Below are 14,937 nucleotides of genomic sequence, written 5' to 3'. Positions count from 1 at the left end.
TGATTTTGGGGGTGACAGGTTCCCTTTAAATTTTTCCCTTGGACCTAGTGGTCCGCACAAAAGGAGAAAAGAGTCTTGTCCAAAGTCAATCGGAGTGTTGGATCAGACATCACTTGAATGCCATTCATATGTGGTCCATTTTTCACAGATTATTTGCTTGGAGAAATTTGAGAAACCTCCTTGATTTTTTTCATTTTCACCCCCAAAAAACTGATGAAACCCACTCCTGGTTTTGGCTTAAAAATACTGAGGTAAAATACTGGCCAAATACTCAACGTGTAAGTTGAGAAAGAGCTTTCAATATGTCAATCCTTTCCGTGTCCATGTGAACGTGGTCTAAGAAAAAAATCACTGACGTCTGAATGAGCCCTTAGTGGATGGAATAAATTGGCAATTTGGTGTACAAATAAATCATTAGACTGATTTAAATGACATTTCTTGAGTGTAACACAGCTCTGGCAAAAATTAAGAGACCACCACATCAAAACCCTGTCATGGGCATCCCAATCTGCAGACCTGAACCCCATTGAAAACCTCTGGAATGTAATCAAGAGCATGATGGATAGTCACTAGAGAGGAGCGAATATACTCGTTGCTTGGGTGGCCTCCAAGTATTTGTGACTGCTCAGAGATTTAGTTTTCCTCGCCTCAGCTGCATGATTTACGGCTACCAGGCAGCCCCCACATGTACTCAGGCTGTCTATCAGCTGTAAATCATGCAGCTGAGTCAACAAAAACTAAATCTCCGAGCAGTCACAAATACCTGGAGACCACCCGAGTGTGCTCGGGAAAACCCGAGCAACGAGTATATTCGCTCATCACTTCTCATCACTAATAGTCACAAGCCATCAAACAAAGATGAACTGCTTACATTTTTGTACCAGAAGTGGCATAAGGTCACCCAAAAGCAGTGTGAAAGATTGGTGGAAAGCATGCCAAGACGCATGAAAGCAGTGATTAAAAATCAATTCCACAAAATATTGATTTCTGAACTCTTCCTGAGTTAAAACTTTAGTATTGTTCTTTCTAAATGATTATGAACTTATTTTCTTTGCATTATTTGAGGTCTGAAAGCACTGTTTTTTTAATTTTTACCATTTTTCTGTGTCAGAAAAAACTACAAAATTTATTGTTTGGAAATTCGGAAACGTGTAGTCAGAAGTTTATAGAATAAAAGAACAATTTACATTTTACTCAAAAATATACCTATAAAGAGAAAAATCAGACAAGCTGGACATTTTGCAGTGGTCTCTTAATTTTTGCCAGACCTGTACATTTGTCCTTGGATATATCTCTTCTTAAATGGGTTGTCAACTTCTCTTTATTACTTTAACATATTCCAGAAGATGCCAATTTCAATTTTTGCACTTTTCTTCCAAGAACCATATATATTTTTTTAAATTCTCCTTTCTTCCAAAAGCCATAACTTTTTTATTTTTCCACCAACAGCCATATGAGGGCTTGTTTTTGCAGGACGAGTTGTAGTTTTCAATAGCATCTTTGATTTTACCATATAATCTAATAATAATCTTTTTTTAGATAGCGCCAACATATTCCATAGCGCTTTACAGTTTAACAGTTCATATACATGTCATAAGTAACAACGTTCAAAATAATACTATAATTAAAGAAAAATAAGATGACACTGCTCGTGAGAGCTTACAATCTACAATAAGGTGGGGGGAAACAAAGAACAGGTGCTTATTTACAATGATGGTCTAGCCATCTTGAGGTAGTTGTGGATAGATAAAAGCTGCATGAAGTAGTCACCAGACAGTATTTGTGGTGCTATTGTTTGATTAGGGAACATGATAGGCCACTCTTAACAGGTGTGTTTTGAGAGAGCACCTAAAACTGTGTAAGTTGAGGATAATCCTAAATTCTTGGGGTAGAGCATTCCAGAGGATTGGCGCAACGTGGGAGAAGTCTTGGATCCGGGAGTGGGAGGTATGGATTAGTGCAGAGGTTAGTTGAAAGTGGTTTGTAGAGCTCAACAAGAGGGTATGTGTTGTGAATTTGGATTCTGGGCTCCCCCGGTGGCTACTGGTGGAATTGAACTGGTGTTTTCATCTTCTCTGTTCACCTGTTCCCATCAAGATGTGGGAGTCGCTATATAACCTTGCTGCTCTGTTAGTTGCTTGCCGGTCAACAATGTTATCAGAAGCCTCTCTGTGCTTGTTCCTGCTCCTAGACAACTACTAGATAAGTTGGACTCTTGTCCATGTTTGTTTTTGCATTTTTGTTCCAGTTCACAGCTGTAGTTTCGTTACTGTGTCTGGAAAGCTCTTGTGAACAGGAATTGCCACTCTGGTGTTATGAGTTAATGCCAGAGTTTTAAAGTAATTCCTGGATGGTGTTTTGATAGGGTTTTCAGCTGACCATGAAAGTGTCCTTTCTGTCTTCTGCTATGTAGTAAGTGGACCTCAAATTTGCTAAACCTATTTTCATACTACGTTTGTTATTTCATCTTAATTCACCGCCAATACATGTGGGGGGCCTCTGTCTCCTTTCGGGGTATTTCTCTAGAGGTGAGCTAGGACTAATATTTTCCTCTGCTAGCATTATTTAGTCCTCCGGCTGGTGCTGGGCATCTAGAATCAACGTAGGCATGCTACCCGGCCACTGCTAGTTGTGCGTTAGGTTTAGTTCATGGTCAGCTCAGTTCCCATCTTCCAAGAGCTAGTTCCTATATATGCTGATGCTATGTTCTCTTGCCATTGAGAACATGACAGTTTGACCGGACCACAAAGTGTTAATTGTTTGGGCTGAAGCAGGAGAAAAAGAAGTGTTTAAGGGAATTTTTTTTTTTTTCCCCCTCAGAGTTTTGCTGCCTAGCCCTTAATTGCTGTCTAGCTGCTTCTTACCTCCTCTTAACCCTTGAATGGCTCTGTGTCCACCTGTTTGTAATGGATCTTCAGAGTGTAACTGCAGGTTTGAATAATCTCGCCACGAAGGTACAAAATTTGCAAGACTTTGTTTGTCATGCACCTGTATCTGAGCCGAGAATTCCTTGGCCGGAATTTTTCTCGGGGAATAGATCTGGGTTTCAGAATTTTCAAAATAATTGCAAATTATTTTTGTCCCTGAAATTTCGCTCTGCCGGAGACCCTGCACAGCAGGTCAGGATTGTGATTTCCTTGCTCCGGGGCGACCCTCAAGACTGGGCTTTTTCATTGACACCAGGGAATCCTGCGTTGCTCAATGTGGATGCGTTTTTTCTGGCCTTGGGGTTGCTTTATGACGAACCTCATTTGGAGCTTCAGGCAGAAAAAACTTTGATGTCCCTATCTCAGGGGCAAGATGAAGCGGAAATTTACTGTCAAAAATTCCGTAAATGGTCTGTGCTTACTCAGTGGAATGAGTGCGCCCTGGCGGCGACTTTCAGAGAGGGTCTCTCTGATGCCATTAAGGATGTTATGGTGGGGTTCCCTGTGCCTGCGGGTCTGAATGAGTCCATGACAATGGCTATTCAGATCGATAGGCGTTTGCGGGAGCGCAAACCAGTGCACCATCTGGCGGTGTCCACTGAGAAGTCGCCAGAGAGTATGCAGTGTGATAGAATTCTGTCCCGAAGCGAGCGGCAGAATTTTAGATGGAAAAATGGGTTGTGTTTCTATTGTGGTGATTCTACTCATGTTATATCAGCATGTTCTAAGCGCACTAAAAAGCTTGATAAATCTGTTTCCATTTGCACCTTACCGTCTAAGTTTATTCTATCTGTGACCTTGATTTGCTCTTTGTCATCTATTACCACGGACGCCTATGTCGACTCTGGCGCCGCTTTGAGTCTTATGGATTGGTCCTTTGCCAAACGCTGTGGGTATGATTTAGAGCCTTTGGAGACTCTTATTCCTCTGAAGGGGATTGACTCCACCCCATTGGCTAATAATAAACCACAATACTGGACACAAGTAACTATGCGTATTAATCCGGATCACCAGGAGATTATTCGCTTTCTGGTGCTGTATAATCTACATGATGATTTGGTGCTAGGATTGCCTTGGCTGCAATCTCACAACCCAGTCCTCGACTGGAGAGCTATGTCTGTGTTGAGCTGGGGATGTAAGGGGGCTCATGGGGATGTACCTGTGGTTTCCATTTCATCATCTATTCCCTCTGAAATTCCTGAGTTCCTGTCTGACTATCGTGACGTCTTTGAAGAATCCAAGCTTGGTTCATTACCTCCGCACCGAGAGTGCGATTGTGCCATAGATTTAATCCCGGGTAGTAAATACCCAAAGGGTCGTTTATTTAATCTGTCTGTGCCTGAACATGCTGCTATGCGAGAATATATAAAGGAGTCCTTGGAAAAGGGACATATTCGTCCATCGTCATCTCCCTTAGGAGACGGTTTTTTCTTTGTGTCAAAAAAAGACGGCTCTTTGAGACCATGTATCGATTATCGGCTTTTGAATAAAATCACTGTAAAATATCAATACCCATTGCCGTTGCTGACTGATTTGTTTGCTCGCATAAAGGGGGCCAAGTGGTTCTCTAAGATTGACCTTCGTGGGGCGTATAGTTTGGTGCGAATCAGGCAGGGGGATGAGTGGAAAACCGCATTTAATACGCCCGAGGGCCACTTTGAGTATTTAGTGATGCCTTTTGGTCTTTCAAATGCTCCGTCAGTTTTCCAGTCCTTTATGCATGATATTTTTCGCGATTATTTGGATAAATTTATGATTGTGTATCTGGATGATATTCTGATTTTTTCGGATGACTGGGACTCTCATGTCCAGCAAGTCAGGAGGGTTTTCCAGGTTTTGCGGTCTAATTCTTTGTGTGTGAAGGGTTCTAAGTGTGTTTTTGGGGTACAGAGGATTTCCTTTTTGGGATATATTTTTTCTCCCTCTTCCATTGAAATGGATCCTGTCAAGGTTCAAGCTATTTGTGATTGGACGCAGCCCTCTTCTCTTAAGAGTCTTCAGAAATTTTTGGGCTTTGCTAACTTTTATCGTCGATTTATTGCTGGTTTTTCGGATATTGCTAAGCCATTGACCGATTTGACTAAGAAGGGTGCTGATGTTGCTGATTGGTCCCCTGACGCTGTGGAGGCCTTTCGGGAGCTTAAGCGCCGTTTTTCCTCTGCCCCTGTGTTGCGTCAGCCTGATGTTGCTCTACCTTTTCAGGTTGAGGTCGACGCTTCTGAGATCGGAGCTGGGGCAGTGTTGTCGCAGAAAAGTTCTGACTGCTCCGTGATGAGGCCTTGTGCCTTCTTTTCCCGTAAATTTTCGCCTGCTGAGCGGAATTATGATGTTGGGAATCGGGAGCTTTTGGCCATGAAGTGGGCTTTTGAGGAGTGGCGCCATTGGCTTGAGGGGGCCAGACATCAGGTGGTGGTATTGACTGACCACAAAAACTTGATTTATCTTGAGACCGCCAGGCGCCTGAATCCTAGACAGGCGTGCTGGTCATTATTTTTCTCTCGGTTTAATTTTGTGGTGTCATACCTACCGGGTTCTAAGAATGTTAAGGCGGATGCCCTTTCTAGGAGTTTTGAGCCTGACTCGCCTGGTAACTCTGAGCCCACAGGTATCCTTAAGGATGGAGTGGTATTGTCAGCCGTTTCTCCAGACCTGCGGCGGGCCTTGCAGGAGTTTCAGGCGGATAGACCGGATCGTTGCCCACCTGATAAACTGTTTGTTCCTGATGATTGGACCAGTAGAGTCATCTCTGAGGTTCATTCTTCTGCGTTGGCAGGTCATCCTGGCATTTTTGGTACCAGGGATTTGGTGGCAAGGTCCTTCTGGTGGCCTTCCCTGTCACGAGATGGGCGAGGCTTTGTGCAGTCTTGTGACGTTTGTGCTCGGGCCAAGCCTTGTTGCTCTCGGGCTAGTGGATTATTGTTGCCCTTGCCCATTCCTAAGAGGCCTTGGACGCACATCTCGATGGATTTTATTTCAGATCTGCCTGTTTCTCAGAAGATGTCTGTCATCTGGGTGGTGTGTGACCGTTTCTCTAAGATGGTCCATTTGGTTCCTCTGCCCAAGTTGCCTTCTTCTTCCGAGTTGGTTCCTCTGTTTTTTCAAAATGTTGTTCGTTTGCATGGTATTCCTGAGAATATCATTTCTGACAGAGGGACCCAATTCGTGTCTAGATTTTGGCGGGCATTCTGTGCTAGGATGGGCATAGATTTATCTTTTTCGTCCGCTTTCCATCCTCAGACGAATGGCCAGACCGAGCGGACTAATCAGACCCTGGAGACATATCTGAGGTGTTTTGTGTCTGCTGACCAGGATGATTGGGTTGCTTTTTTGCCATTGGCAGAGTTCGCTCTCAATAATCGGGCCAGCTCTGCCACTTTGGTGTCCCCGTTTTTCTGTAATTCGGGGTTTCATCCTCGATTTTCCTCTGGTCAGGTGGAATCTTCGGATTGTCCTGGAGTGGATGCTGTGGTGGAGAGATTGCATCAGATCTGGGGGCAGGTGGTGGACAATTTGAGGTTGTCCCAGGAGAAGACTCAGCTTTTTGCCAACCGCCACCGTCGTGTTGGTCCTCGGCTTTGTGTTGGGGATTTGGTGTGGTTGTCTTCTCGTTTTGTCCCTATGAGGGTCTCTTCTCCTAAGTTTAAGCCTCGGTTCATCGGCCCGTATAAGATATTGGAGATTCTTAACCCTGTTTCCTTCCGTTTGGACCTCCCTGCATCCTTCTCTATTCATAACGTTTTTCATCGGTCATTATTGCGCAGGTATGAGGTACCGGTTGTGCCTTCCGTTGAGCCTCCTGCTCCGGTGTTGGTTGAGGGTGAGTTGGAGTACGTTGTGGAGAAAATCTTAGACTCTCGTGTTTCCAGACGGAGACTCCAGTATCTGGTCAAGTGGAAGGGATACGGCCAGGAGGATAATTCTTGGGTGAATGCATCTGATGTTCATGCCTCTGATCTGGTTCGTGCCTTTCATAGGGCCCATCCTGATCGCCCTGGTGGTTCTGGTGAGGGTTCGGTGCCCCCTCCTTGAGGGGGGGGGTACTGTTGTGAATTTGGATTCTGGGCTCCCCCGGTGGCTACTGGTGGAATTGAACTGGTGTTTTCATCTTCTCTGTTCACCTGTTCCCATCAAGATGTGGGAGTCGCTATATAACCTTGCTGCTCTGTTAGTTGCTTGCCGGTCAACAATGTTATCAGAAGCCTCTCTGTGCTTGTTCCTGCTCCTAGACAACTACTAGATAAGTTGGACTCTTGTCCATGTTTGTTTTTGCATTTTTGTTCCACTTCACAGCTGTAGTTTCGTTACTGTGTCTGGAAAGCTCTTGTGAACAGGAATTGCCACTCTGGTGTTATGAGTTAATGCCAGAGTTTTAAAGTAATTCCTGGATGGTGTTTTGATAGGGTTTTCAGCTGACCATGAAAGTGTCCTTTCTGTCTTCTGCTATGTAGTAAGTGGACCTCAAATTTGCTAAACCTATTTTCATACTACGTTTGTTATTTCATCTTAATTCACCGCCAATACATGTGGGGGGCCTCTGTCTCCTTTCGGGGTATTTCTCTAGAGGTGAGCTAGGACTAATATTTTCCTCTGCTAGCATTATTTAGTCCTCCGGCTGGTGCTGGGCATCTAGAATCAACGTAGGCATGCTACCCGGCCACTGCTAGTTGTGCGTTAGGTTTAGTTCATGGTCAGCTCAGTTCCCATCTTCCAAGAGCTAGTTCCTATATATGCTGATGCTATGTTCTCTTGCCATTGAGAACATGACAGGTATGCCGATAAACAGAAATAAGGGAGGAGATGTAGAGGGGGGGGGGGGGCGCACTGTGCATAGCTTTGTGGGTGAGAACAAGCAGTTTAAGTTGTATCCTATAATGAATGGGCAGCCAGTGCAATGACTGGCGAAGAGTGGATGAGTCCGAGTACCGATTTGCCAGATGGATGACCATGGCTGTTGCATTAAGGATGGACTGGAGAGGGGAAAGTCATGTGAGGGGGAGGCCAATTAATAGAGCATTACAGTAGTCCAGGCGAGAGTGGATCAGGATAACAGTGAGGGTTTTTGCTGTTTCCATGTTGAGAAGCGGGTGTATTCTAGAGATGTTCTTTAGGTGTAAGCAGCAAGAGCAGGCAAGAGATTGTATATGGGAGGTGAAGGAAAGATTAGTGTCAAACATAACAACCAGTCAGCAGGCCTGCTGCCTAGGCGTTATTATGGTGCCACTCACAGAGAGGGAAATGTCATATTTTGGGAGGTTAATACATGGCGGAGGCAGAAGAAGTTCAGTTTTGGAAAGGTTGAGTTTCAGATAGAGAGTGGAGATGAAGTTGAAGACAGTGGACCGACAGTCACTGGTGTTCTGTAGTACAGCAAGGGTAAGGTCAGGGGATGACGTCTATAGTTGTGTGTCATCAGCATAAAGATGTTACTGAAATCTAAATCTGATGATGATCTCTCCAATTGGGGCCATGTAGAGAGAAAAGAGAAGGAAGGAAGTGGAAGGCAGGTCATCAGCACAGATGTCTGTGATAGGGGGCCTGTGTTTTCAGGAGGAGGGAGTTAAAGGTGTCAAAAAGTTTTTTTGGGTTGTTAGAAAGAGAGGAGATAAGGGTAGTGAAGTAGGTCTGTTTGGCTAGGTGAAGGGCAGAGTTGTAGTTCCTTAACATACTTTCTAGTGGATGAAGTTTTTTGGTGTGTGAGTTTTCCTCCATAGGCGTTCAGCACTCCTACAGCATCGCTGGAGAAATCGCGTTTGCGATATGAGCCAAGGTTTTTTTACTCTGTGCTTGGAGGTTCTGAAGGTGAGGGGTGCTACTTGGTCAAGGGTAGTGATGAGCGACTATACTCATTGCTCAGGTTTTCCCAAGCATGCTCGGGTGGTCTCCAAGTATTTGTACCCCCACATGTACTCAGGCTGGCTAGCAGCCATAAATTATGCAGCTGTGTCAACAAAAACTAAATCTCCGAGCACTAACAAATACTCGGAGATCACCCGAGCATGCTTGGGAAAACCCGAGCAACGAGTATACGCTCTCATCACTAGTCAAGAATGCATCTGAGAGTGTACAGAATCTGTAAGTGAATGAGTGTTAATGGCTTGTAAATTTCTACAAGTGTGGTAGGTACGATTGTGCTGTGGTATGCGAGGATTTGTGAGCGTGAAGGACTGAAGGTCAGAGAGGGGGGAGAGTGGGGAAGAGGTGAGTTATCTAGGTAGGAGATTGAACAGAGTCAGACAAAGACCAGATCAAGGGTGTTCCCATCTTTGTGTGTATCTGACATTGAGAGCTGTGAGAGGCCAAGAGAAGTGGTTAGAGTTAGGAGCTGGGATGCAGATGGAGAAGTGGGATTGTTAATGGGGATGTTGAATTCTCCCAGGTTAAGGATTGGTAATTCTGAGGACATGAAGTGTGGCAGCCAGGCAGAGAAATGGTCAAGGAAGTGGGTGGGTCAGCTTGGGGGATGGTATATAACTGCTTCACTGAGGGAGAGGGGATGGAAGAGCCTGATGGTGTGGACCTCAAAAGAAGAGAATGAGAGTGATGGAACTGAAGGGATGACCTGGAAAGTGCATTGTGGCGCCAGGATAATGGTGACTCCACCACCAAGTCTGTTTGCATGCCTTGGGGTATGGGAAAAGTGTAAGCCACCATGGGAAATAGCAGCAGGAGAGACCATGTCAGAATCCTGAATCCAGGTATCAGTGAGGGCCAACACATTAAGAGTTGTTTATAAAGTAGTTGTGCAGTAAAGGAATCTTATTGCATACAGACCGTGGATTCCAGAGTGCACAATTAAAAGAGGGAAATGAAGGAGTACTGCTAATGTTAATCAGTTTAGTAAGGTTTCAATGTGAGGTGGGGGAGGGGTTCAGGTTGGGGGATGGTGGACCAGGGTTGGGGAAGATATCCCCTGAAATCAATAGTAGTAGAAAGAGAAAGAGCAAGTAGTTATAAGAATTGTACATGGTTTTGTGTGTGATGTCTTTGGGCAAGATGGACTGAGGTTATTCAGAAAGGTGAGAAGTGCATGGGAGCTGTACATGGGAGAGCGAAGTAGAGAGGGGCTTATGTGTATGAGTGGTGATGGAGAAGGGATGGGGTGGTGAATATGAATGGCAAGGGAACAGAGGGAGATAGAAATAATGCACATGGCTAAAAGGAGTACATAGTGTGGGTTACCTGTATCCTGCCCTGACTAACTGCCATTGAATTAACTGTTGCTTCTAGAGACTTAGCTACAGGGATACTTTGCAGAAAGGACATGTGCATGCACCCCTTAGGATGCTACTACATTCTTAGGGCTGACTAGAGGGTCTGGTGAGAGGAAATGTGGGAGCTGGTTTGGGATAAATTACCAGCTGGTCAAAACACCGGGGGTGGATAGATGATCAAAGACACTATGCCTGGCTCCATCTATATGCTACATAACACCTTTCACCAGATAACAAATACAGTGACCTAAGGATGGATATACAGTAGTGAGTATTGCATACAATGCAGCAGATGAATCATAGCAAAGATGCAGCAAGCAGTGTTGTTATACACCATTAAAATTGTTGCAGAATGACAAAGCAGTAGATAACAGACAGCAACAGTGTTGTTATACCTGTGTAATCTATTGAAATATGGGAAAAAATTCTAAGTGCAGTTAAATGGTGAAAAAACACACAGTTCTGCCACTGGTTTTTGGGTCTTGTTCTTATTATACTCATTATAAGGTAAAAATGACTTGGTAACATGGTTCTCCATGTCAGTTTGATTACAGTTATACCAAACTTGTTTATTTTTCAATTTTTTCTTTAAGTGACAAAAAAATACTTTAATTTGCAAAAAAATTGCTTTGTGTGGCATTTAAAAACTTTTTATTTTTGATTTTCCTTTTCAGTCCCTTAAGGGGACTTGAATGTATGATCACTTTGTCTCTATACAGTAATACTAAAGTATTATAGCATATTAAGAAAATGAAGCTCTGCGAGTAAGCCAAGCCCCAAGCTGTGGGCTGCATAAGAAGACTAAGGCCGGTTTCACATTAGCGTCTGCAGCAGCTGCAGAGGGCTGCGGACTTCCTCCGTGAAGCCCCGCCCTCGGCCGCTAGCTCCGCCTATTTCTGCATGCAGCCGGCATGCGGCTTGTGTACCTATCTTTAACATTAGGTACGCAGGTCGTGCCGCAGTATGCGGATGCTTCCGCATGCGTCGTTTTGACGATGCGGCGACCAGCGTAGGACGCAGCTTGTAGCAATTTCTTTTTTTTTCCGCATCGTCAAAACGATGCATGCGGAAGCATCCGCACGACCTGCGTACCTAATGTTCAAGATAGGTACACAGGCCGCATGCCGGCCGCATGCAGAAGTGGGCGGAGCTAGCGGCAGAGGTGCGGCCGAGGGCGGGGCTTCACGGAGGAAGTCCGCAGCCCTCCGCAGCTGCTACAAACGCTAGTGTGAAAGTAGCCTAAGATGACGGTGTTTCTAGGGCCCTTCAGCAGCTCTTCAGCTACCATGACAGTAAAACGGTGACCTGCAATCACAGGGAAGCTACTGGGAGCTGGCGTAGACAATATTAGCAATCACACCATGTGAATGTTAGTTATTGAGTGACATTTAAATGGTTAAACAGCAGCAATATGGGCTAGCTCTAATCACTGCTGTTACGGGCAAATGCCGGAGGTGTTAATAACAGGTAAGATGGGTCACTTCATAGATGTGAATCTGACGTTGGTTGGACTATTACGATAAGTGGTTAAAAATGGATCTATGGTGATCTCACACACAGATGTTCTGATTCGATCATCTCTTAAGACCATTAAATTGTATGAAATGTAATTATATATAGTCATCATGTATAACCATATTTGTTTCCTTATTGTGTAGGGTGACAATATTAAAGATTCAGCCTGGAAACCGTACCCCAGAAAAGGACATGATAACCCTACTTTCCAACAGGACGATATCACTTTATCTCATATGACATGAGGACCAATATCTGGAGGCCATATTGCTGCATACTGTATTACTCATTTGCACTGAGCGCACATATAGGTTAATCCTCTGGACACATTCCTAGAACTTGTTATGTAACATTGTACTTTTTTTTGTACTTTTGGTGCTTGGGAACTTGGACAAGTTGAGTCTTGTATATGTAATATATCATAAACAACTTCATATAGATTTCCCAGGCTCATGATATCTGATAGCAGCTTATATTCATATATAAAGGAGTAAAAGTAATAGTCAAATTACCTAAGATCTGCCGCTCCCATGCTGACACTTCACTGAAATATCCTCCTTATTCCACAAACACTATGAAAGTGTGGGTACAGGAGCAGCAGAGGATTGGAAATGTGAGCTTTATGCCTCTGATGATATTGTACCATTGTCTGCTTTTGTACTGAATTAATGGGGCTGGAAAAATAAGCAGAAATACATAATGCAATAATATGTATAACTAGATGGTTGCCCGATTCTAACGCATCGGGTATTCTAGAATATGTATGTCCGCGTAGTATATTGCCCAGCCACGTAGTATATTGCCCAGCCACGTAGTATATTGCCCAGTGACGTAGTATATTGCCCAGCCACGTAGTATATTGCCCAGGGACGTAGTATACAGCAGAGCCACATAGTATATTGCCCAGTTACGTAGTATATTGCCCAGGGACGTAGTATACAGCAGAGCCACATAGTATATTGCCCAGCTATGTAGTATATTGCCCATCCACGTATGACACAGCTTAAAAAGGTCATCATATGCCTGTTAAAAAAAAGAAATAAAATAAAGAGTTATATACTCACCTTCCAGCGAAGCGGTTACCGTCGCTGCTGGTGCGCTCTGGTCTCAAGAGTGCATTGCGGTCTCGCGAGATGATGACATCATCATCTCGCGAGATCGCAGCATGGAGCGGACAGCGGAGCGTCGCGACCGGGAAAGGCCTGTTGTCGATCAGGGGGCCGACGGACGGTGAGTATATAACGATTTTTTTTTTTTTTATTATTTTTAACATTAGATGGTTTTACTATTCATGACGCATAGGCAGCATGAATAGTAAAAAGTTGGTCACACAGGGTTAATAGCAGCGGTAACGGACTGCATTACACCGCGGCATAACGCGGTTCGTTACTGTCGCCATTAACCCTGTGTGAGGGCAGACCGGAGGGGTGTATGCGGGCGCCGGGCAGGGAGTGCAGCCATTTTCTTCCGGACTGTGCGCGTCTCTGATTGGTCGCGGCAGCCATGATAGGCAGCTGCCGAGACCAATCAGCGAACGAATAACCATTACAGACAGAAGGACAGACGGAAGTACCCCTTAGACAATTATATAGTAGATGTTATAATGTGAAATAGATTCTATCCAAGTTTGGACTAGCCCATGGGGAAAAGGGAAACGCCCAGTGGACCATTATGCAGAAGTGGGCCCTCTTCATCCTATATGAGGTAGTAACTGGAACAATACACTTGATTCACTATGTACAGACAAAGGCAACGTCTCATCATTCATTTACCAAAGTGCCCAGTGCATCTTTATATAAAAGCAAAATTCCACTTTTCATTGAGGGTAAAGTAATATTCACATGTAACTGATCAGTGGGCCCCCAGAGTCAGTGTTACTCGTGGCACTTCAGTCCCACACTGTGTCATCTTATTAAATGGGTAGAACTGAAAAGACCCTGTAAAAACAAGCAGCTTTGCATTTTACCTCTAATTAAAAGTCCTCTCCTTTCTCACGAATGGATGGATTTTAATTCAGTAGTGTACAACATGCTGCCTTGCTTACCAGTTACCTCAGAAGTGGCCGGTTTCCTAGGCAAGGAGCACTCGCTTGCAAACTGTTTGCTAAACAACTTGCAATCGCTGCTTTAATTAAAGGGGTTGTCCACTACTAGGACAACACCTTTTTGATCTAAATGTTTGTTCCCCGATTAAATAGAAAAGCTTATACTCACCTGCCGTTCTGGCGAAGTTCCAGCATTGTCGGCACTCATGTTCCCGGAGATCATGTGTGGTTGTTATGACATGTGAGCCCAGTGATGATTAAGTAATTAACAGGAAGTGGGCCGCAGGGGCCGCTCTCACTTCCTGTGAATTACTTAACTGTATGAAGGCGGGGACAGTGACACCAATGCTGATTGGGCGCTGGGCTCACATGTCATAACAACTGCATTTGAGCTCCGGGGCTGTGAGTGCCGAGACCGCTGTATCGCCGCCTGCACAGGCACCTCCTGATGAAGAAGCGAAACATGCGTTGGGGTGGTGGGGACGCCACACAAACTTAACATCTAATCATATAAGTGCCTTTCCATACCTTTTCTTCCTTGCAACATTGCATTACTGTGAACACTTTATCTCCTATACTTACAGTGATGCCACTGGCCCAGCCATAAACAGGCTTTGTATGCATTTTATTTTATTTCCCTTGCTTGGCCACATGTGATGTGCTGTCCCTACTTGGTTAGCAGCAAACATGTTTTATATTCATTCTCCCTTATGTTATAATGATTCAATAATAAACTTTAGTATTTTACTGGCAATTTACCCTGTTGGTTCTTTTTAGTTGTTAACAGTTTCGGACAGCGTTTCTGCTATGCTGCCAGCCCAAACTATTAATCTTCAGGAGCACGATGCTCCTCAGGAAGTTAGGAGGCAGAGGAGCAGTGTGCTCCTGAAGACAAGAAAGCTAGCTTTACAATCCCTAACATAGTCATTCTCTAACAGGCGCAAATTTCCTTACCCTCTGGGAACCCAGGCTTGGAGTTAGCTGTGCTGGCAGACCATTAATACATTTTATGAAATCTGCAACATATCAATTCTTTCATTGTTTTTATAATATTTTTCACCTAGTCAAATGAATGGGAAAAAAACCACAAGAAAAAACACAGCTAAAAAATTAATGTGTATTTCATGCAATATTTCTTCTGCCAATGCAGTAGTTTTTGGTTAAGAAAAATATGCTGAAAATACTCCACGTGTGCAGCTATCCTACGTGTTCAGGGATATTTATGCATGAATGAAGAAAT

The 14,937-nt window shown here is 44.2% G+C and overlaps 1 protein-coding gene across 1 annotated transcript in view; it reads left to right on the top strand.

Moving 5' to 3' along the window:
• Nucleotides 1-12,092, top strand: part of LOC143776330 (sodium-coupled monocarboxylate transporter 1-like) — a 95,435-nt gene extending 83,343 nt beyond the window's left edge. The window contains exon 15 of the mRNA XM_077265597.1: nucleotides 11,797-12,092. Within this exon, the coding sequence (XP_077121712.1) occupies nucleotides 11,797-11,898 (102 nt within the window). The 3' untranslated portion in view covers nucleotides 11,899-12,092. The remainder of the gene's footprint in view (nucleotides 1-11,796) is intronic.
• The last annotated feature ends 2,845 nt before the right edge of the window (nucleotides 12,093-14,937 follow it).

Source organism: Ranitomeya variabilis, chromosome 5 (assembly GCF_051348905.1).
Source record: "Ranitomeya variabilis isolate aRanVar5 chromosome 5, aRanVar5.hap1, whole genome shotgun sequence".
NCBI lineage: Eukaryota > Metazoa > Chordata > Amphibia > Anura > Dendrobatidae > Ranitomeya > Ranitomeya variabilis.
The sequence above is the reverse complement of the archived record's forward strand: the minus strand, read 5'-3'. Positions and strand labels throughout refer to the sequence as shown.